Source organism: Empidonax traillii, unplaced genomic scaffold (genome assembly GCF_003031625.1).
Source record: "Empidonax traillii isolate 1590-97213 ecotype Southwest subspecies unplaced genomic scaffold, ASM303162v1 scaffold2030:size82362, whole genome shotgun sequence".
NCBI lineage: Eukaryota > Metazoa > Chordata > Aves > Passeriformes > Tyrannidae > Empidonax > Empidonax traillii.
The window spans coordinates 32,532-41,825 of NW_020957223.1; the positions used below are offsets into that span (position 1 = coordinate 32,532).

At 50.4% G+C, this 9,294-nt stretch overlaps 1 protein-coding gene across 5 annotated transcripts in view; it reads right to left on the reverse strand.

Moving 5' to 3' along the window:
- The window catches only part of HORMAD1 (HORMA domain containing 1), an 11,877-nt gene that overhangs the window by 2,140 nt on the left and 443 nt on the right, over positions 1-9,294 (reverse strand). The window contains exons 1-13 of one of the 5 annotated variants that reach the window (XM_027909296.1): positions 6,522-6,616; positions 5,607-5,626; positions 5,469-5,520; positions 4,995-5,139; positions 4,681-4,744; positions 4,108-4,144; positions 3,818-3,838; positions 3,684-3,710; positions 3,452-3,519; positions 2,115-2,260; positions 1,374-1,597; positions 942-1,005; positions 13-77 (exon numbers count right to left, since the gene is read on the reverse strand). In XM_027909296.1, coding sequence (XP_027765097.1) covers positions 13-77; positions 942-1,005; positions 1,374-1,597; positions 2,115-2,260; positions 3,452-3,519; positions 3,684-3,710; positions 3,818-3,838; positions 4,108-4,144; positions 4,681-4,744; positions 4,995-5,139; positions 5,469-5,501 — 894 coding nt within the window. In that variant the 5' untranslated portion in view covers positions 5,502-5,520; positions 5,607-5,626; positions 6,522-6,616. Of the gene's footprint in view, positions 1-12; positions 78-941; positions 1,006-1,373; positions 1,598-2,114; positions 2,261-3,451; positions 3,520-3,683; positions 3,711-3,817; positions 3,839-4,107; positions 4,145-4,680; positions 4,745-4,994; positions 5,140-5,468; positions 5,521-5,606; positions 5,833-6,521; positions 6,652-7,120; positions 7,141-9,294 lie in introns of those variants that run through there. The other 4 variants (XM_027909293.1, XM_027909291.1, XM_027909292.1 and 1 more) reach the window with 4 other exon arrangements.

The window sequence follows — 9,294 nt, forward strand, 5'->3', positions numbered from 1 at the left end:
AGTTTTTCCTACCTGAGGATTGGAAACGTTTGGAGTGTGGATCCCTCCAGCTTCCTCTCCACAGGTGGAGTTTGTTTCTAGAAGAAGGAAAGAGCTGAGGAGTCAAATCGAGCTGTTTGTTCAGTGTTAACAACCAGCTCTGCCCTGGGGGAAAATTCTGGGAACAGGATCTCTGGGAAAAACGGGATGGATTCCCAGCTCCTTCACAGCCTGCCCTGCTAAAGGCTCATTTTTTACAGGAGGATTTGGTGCCAGTCTTGGAGTTCCAGGATGGGGGAAAGCTCCTGTTTGTGCCCCACCATTCCAGCTGCAGATTCCCTGCCAGTGCCAGCAGCTGGGACAGGAACAGGCCCCGAAGGAGGAACAGCAAGTTCCAGACGTTTTTGTTGCTGTTTTTAATTCCTGCTGCTTTTTTTTTCATCCCCTGAGGATAGAGATAAAAGCATGGAATGCTTAAGGGTGGCTTTGCATCAGCTGTGGAAACAACACGGGGATTCCAAGGTTTCCCTGGAATAAATAAATTAATAAAACATTTAACAACTCCCTCAGACAAGCTGGATTTTGGGATGGTTTGGGAACTTTTGTGGCTTTCGAGAAGCAGTTTCGTGGGGTTCTTCCAGTTCTGCAGCAAGATTTTGGAACAGCCGGTTTGGCAAAGCTGCCCCAAAACAAACCCCAAACCCGACATTTGAAATCCTTTCTGGAAAGGAGCTCCAGGGTTGTCTGGGTGTTCCAAAGCTGCCCCAAAACAAACCCAACATTTGAAATCCTTTCTGGAAAGGAGCTCCAGGGTTGTCTGGGTGTTCCTCCACTGTCTCTCCAAGAGCAGAAATTCCCTCTCCAGTGTGAAGAAAATAAGGTAGATGGGAATAGAGAAAAATCAGGGGGTTTGTTCCAGGAAAGAGGCAACTCAGAGACTTGAGAAACACCCTGACTGTTACCTTGAGCTTCTGAAACGTTCTGCTGGTTCTCCTCCGCCACCTTGTCATCCGGGACAGGATCCTCCTGGAGGAGGAAACGGGGCTGTCACTCAGTGCAGGCACAGCAGGAAGGAGGTTTCTCCTCACACTTTTATTGGGTGGAACAAAGTGCAGTGAAATAACGGGTTTGGGAAGTGGCAGAGGTTTCACCTGCCCCTCTGCTGCTCCCTGCCCCGAGCCACCGGCTCAGCTACTTCCTGAGCTGCGAAGTGGGGCAGGAAAATCGAGGCACAAAACGCCCCGAATTATTCATAAATATTGCCCTGCTCAAACCTCTCTGGAATCGGAGGGGGGTTTTATCAACACCCTGGTGAAACAATAACAGCTTTTTTTTTTAACTTAGGTGATAACAGCAAACTAAAAAGCTCCACAAAACCTCCTCCTTGCTCTTACATTCATGGCCTGGCTCTCTCCTCCTGGCTCCTCCCTCCTTCCCTGCCTCAGGATGTTTTTGTCCACGTTCTCCATGCGCTGTTTCTCGGTGGTGATCTTGAGCTTCAGCAGGTGGAAGGGGGTGGGCACCTCCCCCACGTTCAGGTAGGTGGGCTCCTCGTTAAACATCAGCCCCTCGCACTCGGCCTCCCTGAAGCCCGGGGGTTGGTAATCAGGGGGGGTCACTGCAGAGGGGAAGCCACGAGAGGGGTCACAGCCTTGTAAAATTAATGTTCGAACTCTTAAATATAAGAAAAAAAAAATGGGGTGGGGAGGGGGATAATCAATATTGAGCTTGGAGTAAGTGAAGCTCTTGGTGCTGAGCAGGCAAAGGTGTTTGGGACGGGCTGGGGAGATAAAATTGAGATGTAAAATCCTGACTTGTCACGATGAGGAAACGACACACTTTGCAAGCAGGGCCAGAGGTCTGGAGAGCCACCAGGCCCGAACCGGGCTGGGAAAAGTGTGGGGCGGCCTAAACGCAGTGTGGGAAACTCCCGGGAAATCCCTGCCCCGAGGCAGGCGGGGCCAGGATCGAGATCCGGCAGCAGGATCGTGTTCCTGCAGCAGGATCATCCCCCCTGGCCCTCGAAAAGCCAACTGCCATCATTTCCCAGGGCCCAGGAAACACGAAGGCCGGGAAGTGCGGTATTTCTCTGCTTTCCCAGCAGGGCTGGGGGCTCGGGGGGCAGGGCGCGGTACCCTCGTCGTAGTAGAGCAGCTTCATGGTGAGGCAGACGTCGCTGGGCAGCGGGCTGAGGTTCTGCATCAGCACGAAGATCTTGCGGATGAGCAGGATGCTCGCCCGCTTCGTGTCCGCGCACGGGATGGGCGAGCCCGAGCGCTCCCTGCTGGGAACAACCCGCGGGAGAGTCGGGTGAGCGGGCAGGGGGGGACAGAGAGCGGGGTGAGGCTGGTACTGCGGTGGGGAGGGGAGGGAAGGGAAGGGGAAGGGAAGGAGGAGAAGGGAAGGAGAAGAGGGAGAAAAGAAGAAGGAGAGGAAGGAGAAAAGAAGGAGAAGGAGAAAAGAAGGAGAAGAAGAAGAAGAAGGAGAAGAGAGAGAAAAGAAGGAGAAGAAGGAGAAAAGAAGGAGAAGAAGGAGAAAAGAAGGAGAAGAAGGAGAAAAGAAGGAAAAGAAGGAGAAAAGAAGGAGAAGAAGGAGAAAAGAAGAAGGAGAAAAGAAGGAGAAGAAGGAGAAAAAGAAGGAAAAGAAGGAGAAAAGAAGGAAAAGAAGGAGAAAAGAAGAAGGAGAAAAGAAGGAGAAGAAGGAGAAAAGAAGGAGAAGAAGGAGAAAAGAAGGAAAAGAAGGAGAAAAGAAGGAGAAGAAGGAGAAAAGAAGGAGGAGAGGGAGAAAAGAAGGAGAAAAGAAGGAAAAGAAGAAGGAGAAAAGAAGGAAAAGAAGGAGAAAAGAATAAGGAAAATAAGGATAAGAAGAAGGAAAAGGAAAAAGGAAGGAAAAGAAGGTAGAAAGAAGGAAAAGAAGGAGAGTAGTGGGTTGAGAAATAAAGGAGGCTAGAAGGAGGAAAGGAGGAGGAGGAAAGGAGGAGGAAAATAAGGAGGAAAGAAGAAGGAAAAGAAGAAGGAAAAGGAAAAAAGGAGAAGAAGGAAGAAAGAAGGAAAGGAGGAGGAAAAAAGGAAGAAAGGAAGAGGAAAGAAGGAAAAGAAGAAGGAAAGAAGGAATAAAGAAGGAGGAAAGGAGGGGGGAAAGAGAGAGGGAAAGCAAGAAAGAAAGAGAAAGAAAGGGAAAAAAGTAAATCTGGTATTAAGTTTCACCCTCCACACATGGAATATCTCCAAGAACCTGGTCAGAGACATCAGGCTGACACTAAGTGGGTATTAAAATTACCAGCCTAAATCAGACAAAATGATTACTTGTATTTTAATAAGCCTAAGCCAGCTGAAAAAAAAAACCCAAAATAAATAAATCAGCCTTAAGATCCAGACTTTAAAAAGCCAACACCAAAGAGATAAAATCCAAGGTTTTGTCGCACAAAGGGGAGGGGCTGGAAAGGCAGGCAGGGAAATGCCTGGGGCTGTACCTGCCGAAATCCAGGAGTGGCCCGTGCTGGGTGTACTTGAACTTGAAGTGGTAACACTCTGTGACTGTCTGCAAGCAGAGACAGTGGTTGATTAAACTCCCAGCCCCCCAAGGCAAGTCCTGCTGCTGCTCTGGCTGCTGAACGGGCAGCAGGAAACCGTGTACGTCAAATAAAAGTGCATTACAGGCACCCCATTAAATTAAATTACAATTAAATGTTCCAGCTGATTTACCTGAGGGTCTTCTGGCTGGGTGTAGACCTGTGGTTTTAAAGTGAAGAGAGGAGTCAGGAAAAGAACTCTTGGGAAAAAAAGAAAAAAAAAAATCAGGATAAGGACCTTATCCTTTGCTTTTCAGAGATACTTACTGCCAGGACAATCTGCCTTAGCTGTGAGGGAAACAAAGAGAGAAAGAAAGAGAATATTACACATATTTTTAGAGCCTATTTCTCCTGAAATATTTGCTTCTCTGGCTGTGGGAACCAACAGGTAACTTAGGCTTGCTGGAAGAAAAACTTCCAAACCACCTACAAATCCTTCAGTGCCTCTGTTTGCAAGGAATTTTATCCTGAAATTCCTGTGCTGCAGCTGATTCAGCACTGGGAAATAAGAGGCTTAAACCAGCATTCCCACACTGAGATGAGACTGCGAGACTCACGTATTTCTTCTGCAAGGCATCGTAGCAGCCCAACATCCTGCAAAAGAAAAAATCAAACAATACGGGCCATGAGTTGCTAATTCCCGTTTGCCTCTGGCTGAGACAGCAGCAGAAAGTGGAATTCTTGTGTTTGTTTATTGTAGTGGGGCAATAAATGGTGTTTGTGGCATTATTTTGCCTTCTTTGGTAGCAGTGGCACAGGCAAGGGCTGCCTTTGTAGCATCAGATCTTCCCTTTAATCAGTCTCTCGGGAGAATAATTAAAAATACGATCTGTAGATGATTAATTCACCAGTAAAAGCGCATCGCAACACTCCAAACAGCTTCTGGCACGCGTTCATTAATCAGGGGAGCCCACTTGGTTTAGCAGGAGGTGTCCCTGCCAAGGGGGCTGGAATGAGAGGAGCTTTCAGGTCCCTCCCGACCCAAAGCATTCCATGATTCCAGCAGAAATCAGGAGCTCAGCTGGACCCCTCTGGAGCACAAAGGAGTTCAATCATTGCCCTCACAAGGATGTTGCCATTTGCTTTTTTTTTTGAGACAACGGGCAAAAACAGGGAAAACCCAGACTTACCATTTCACCAGCTGGCTGGAGCCGGGGCAGTTCTTGTCTTCCCTCAGGATTTTGACACAGACATCTCCAAAGAAAAAATAAAATTTAAAAAAAAAAAAAAAAAGTGATGTTCCCTCCTTAAGAACGCATATCCAAAAGAGGCTAAAATTAACATTATTGTTAAGTGTGAGCAGAGGTTTAATTGTTAGAGCATCAGCACTGACAAGATTCATCTTAAGGCATGAGTGAAGTTTCCATCACAGGCATCGAAATGGTTTCAAAAGGGCTTTAAAAACACCCAGCTCTTGCAAGTTATTGTGTCAACAGCCTGTTACCATCCATGTATCTGGTTCCATAGGCGCTCTCAGGGAAGATTCCTCTCAGGTACGTGATGCAGGACACGGCCACTGCCAGGAGCCTCTTCACCAGCATCAGGGACTGCTGCTCCGTGCCTATTGTTTTAGGGAACACCACTGCACTCTGGAAAACCAGAGGAAGAAACCGGTTTAAGCTGTATCCACAGCAACAAACCTGTCCAGTGCCTCGATTTTAACTTAACTGAAAAGTAGGACTTATAAAGAATATTCCTGGCACTCGGTGTCATCGTGTTTTTAGGACACAGCTGGTGCATGACAACGAAACTCAGATTATTTTTTCCATTAAGCATCTTTATTCTTAGCTGAAAGAACCGAATTAGCCTGGAATTTTCGAGTGAAGAAGTATCACCGGGGTGCACTGTTTCAGCCAAAATTCCCCCCATTTTTCCCACGGAAGGATAGACCACGCCAAAAACCACAACAAAACCGTACCATACAGTTCCTTTGCTTCTGAGCAGTTGCCATTTTGCAGAGACTCTTCTGCCTGCAAATGAAGCACCTGCGTTAACACCTGGATGAGCACAAGGGCAGCTTCCACGGGGCATTCCCTGGATCTCCTGCACGACTCACCAGCTCAAACAAACCTGGAGTTTTCAGCAAACAGAGCGGGGCAGTTTGTCTGATAATCCCCAGCGTCAGATCCTTGATTTCCACAGCAGCACAGGCTTCCTTCCCCCGAGGCGGCAGGACGCAGTAATTGGAATATTTACATCTGTATTTATATGAAATATGAACCTCCAAAGGCCACGCTCCTCGGTGCTAACTGGCACCCAGCCCATTAGATTGTCAGAGGGCTTTAGGAAAAGGCTCCCCACGTTTCAAACACCCCCGGGGGCCTGTTAGGGTGAGGGGAGCTGAGGGTGGGGGGAGAGATGCTGAGGGCAGGGGCTGCTGAGGGCTGAGGGTGAGGAGCTGAGGGTGAAGGGCTGCTGAGGGCCAGGGACTGAGGGCAGGAGGTGCTGAGGGCAGGGGCTGTGGAGGATGAGGAACCGAGGGCCAGGACCTGAGGACAAGGGGCTGAGGGTGAGGGGCTGCTGAGGGTGAGGGGCTGTGGAATGTGAGGAGCTGAGGGTGAGGGGCTGAGGGCCAGGGGCTGCTGAGGGTGAGGGCACCGGCCCTGGGCACTGCGAGGACACCAGACCCGGGCACTGCGAGGACACCAGACCCGGGCACTGAGGGGGCACCAGACCCGGGCACTGAGGGGACACTCGACCCGGGCACTGAGGGGACACCAGACCCGGGCACTGAGGGGACACCAGACCCAGGCACTGAGGGGACACTCGACCCGGGCGCTGAGGGGACACCCGGCCAGGGCACTGAGGGGACACCCGACCCCGGCCACTGCGAGGACACCCGACCCGGGCACTGAGGGGACACCCGGCCCGGGCGCTGAGGGGACACACGGCCAGGGCACTGAGGGGACACCAGACCCGGGCACTGCGGGGACACCCGACCCCGGGCACTGCAGCACCGTCCCCCCCTCACCCTCCAGCAGCGCCGAGCCACTTCCCTCAGCCTCTTCCCGCCTCGTCCCTCAGGCTCGGCCGGGCGGCTTTTCCCGCCCCGTCCCTCACGGGGGCTCCGGGAGGGGCCGTGCGCAAACCCCGTGAGGGGGGCGGGGGGGGGCGAGGGCCGCCCTCAGCTCCCGCCCGTGAGGGAATCGTGGAGTATCCTGAGGGAAGGGAACCGCGGGGATCATCCAAATCCACCTCCTGCCCCTGCACAGACACCCCAACAATCCCACCCCGTCCCTCAGGGGAGCTCTGGCAGCCTTGGGGCCGTGCCCGCTGCGCTGGGGAGCCTGTTCAGTGCCAACCACCCTCTGGGGGAAGAACCTTTTCCTGATATCCCCCTAACCCTGACAGAGCTCCAGCTGCTCCCTGGGGTCCTGTCACTGCCCTCTCTCCCCTCAGTCGGTTCCACAGGTCCTGGGGCAGCAGCGACACCCCCGGATCCGTAAAATAACCAAAGGCAAAGGATGAAAGAGGCTGGAGTCGCTGCTGGGACAAGCTTTTGTCCTGTGTAAGGAACAGGTTGCCCACAGAAGGTGTGCCTGCCCCTGGATCCCTGGGAGTGTCCAAGGCCAGCTCGGAGCAACCTGGGATAGTGGAAGGAGTCCCTGCCCGTGGCACAGCGGTGGGACTGGGTGAGTTTTAAGGTCCCTTCCAACCTAAACCAGTTTGGTTTATAGAATCCTGAGGGACACACAAGGATCATGGAGTGCAACCCCTGGCCCTGCACAGACACCCCAACAATCCCCCCCCCTGTCCCTCAAGGGATTGTCCAAACCCTCGTGGAGCTCTGGCAGCCTTGGGGCCGTGCCCACTGCCCAGGGGAGCCTGTTCAGTGCCCAAACCACCCCCAGGGGGAAGAACCTTTCCCTGAGATCCACCCTGACCCTCCTCTCAGCTCCCAAACCTCCCAAACCGCAGCTCCAGCCGCTCCCTCGGGTCCTGCCCCGGCTCACACAGAGCAGGGACGAGCTGCAGCCCCTCGAGGTCTCCCCTCGGTCCCCTCTGGGATGAACAATCCAAGTGCCCTCAGCAGCTCCTCGTGTGGCCCCTCCAGACCTGGATCTTGTCCTGCCTTCAGCTGGGAACGAGTTAATTCCTGCCCAGAGGCTGTTCCAGTGCTTTGTGGTTTGGATTTGGGATGAGAAGAAGGGGGTGGATAACACATGGGTGGTTTGGGTTTTTGCTAAGTCGTGTTTATCCCAAGTCAAGGACCCTTTCTTATGTTTTGTTTTGGTTTTTTTTATCTCCTGCTCTGCCAGAAATGGGAGGGAGGAAAGCCAGGACCAGTGACCTGAGCTATCCAAAGGGATATTCCACCCCACAGATCACCACTGCCACTCCATAAACTGGGGGTAAGTTACCTGGGAAGGGAGGTCTGACATCAGTCAGAGGGTGGTGAGCAATTGCATCGAGCATCAATTAGTTTCTTCCCCCCTTTTATTATCATTATTATTATTATTATTTACCATTATTGCTGTATTTTACTCTGTAAACCAACTCCCAATATTCATTTTAAAAAAATCACAGAATCATAGGGTGGTTTGGGTTGGGATGGGAACTTGAAGACCATCATGTTCCAACCCCATGAGCCTCCTAAAAGCAGTTTCTTCTCCTTGAACGTGGCCTGGCCGAGATAAACCTCCTTATCAGGCCCAAAGTCTTCCTTTTCAAGGCTCAGACATCCCCTTGCACACTTGATCGGGGTGAAAACAGCCCTGCCTCCTGTGACAGATGAAAATAATCCCCAAGAATCCTAAATTGCTGGGATAAATAAAACCCTCTAACACTGTTTTTTTTGGTTTTTTTTTTAGCATGACTTTCTTTCTGGCCAGAGATGTTTGTGATAATATCATTCAGATAATTCCAGACGAAGTTAAAGAGGGGACACCGGGCACCTCCACCCCAAACTTCAGCGGGGGCAAAAAGGAAGGTGAGAATTCAGGCTCTGCTTTGGGAAAAGGGCCGTGGATAACGGATGTGGGAATGAAAGAGAGGGAGCTGGGAAGAGGTGATGGTCGAGGAACATCCCAACCCCTTTGCTGCCTGCAAAAAAATTGGATTTGGTTACCAATTTAAGGCAATAATTATGACTCGAGAGAGGCATGGAGTATTTATTATTATTTATTTATTATTGATTATTTATTTATTAGTATTTATTTCAGAGTTGGCTTTCGTGGGGTTCCACAAACCAAGCACCCCAAGCAACAAAACTTCTTATATTTATACATTTTAGCCAACACAGGAATTAGTGTTCCCTGGCTTTGTGGTTCCATGATTTCCTGATTCTGTGATTCCATGAGCCTATGATTTCATGATTCTGCGGTTCCATGATGTAATGATTTTGTGATTCTATAATTCCATGACCCTATGATTCTGTGATCCTGTGATTCCATGATTCTCTGATTCCATGACTCTATGATGCTGTGATTCTGTTTTTCCATGACCCTGTGATTCCATGACCCTGTGATTCCATGATTCCGTGATTCCATGAATCTCTGATTCCATCATTCTATGTTCCATGATTCCATGATTGTGTGATTCCATGATTCCATGGTTCTGTGATTCCATCATTCTATGATTCCATGACTCTGTGATTCCATAATTCCAAGATTCTGTGGTTCCACGATCCTGGGATTCCATGATTCCCTGATTCTGTGATTCTATGACTCCGTTATTCCCTGATTCCATGATTCCATGGTTCTGTGATTCTGCTATGCCATGATGCTGTGATTCCATGATCCTAT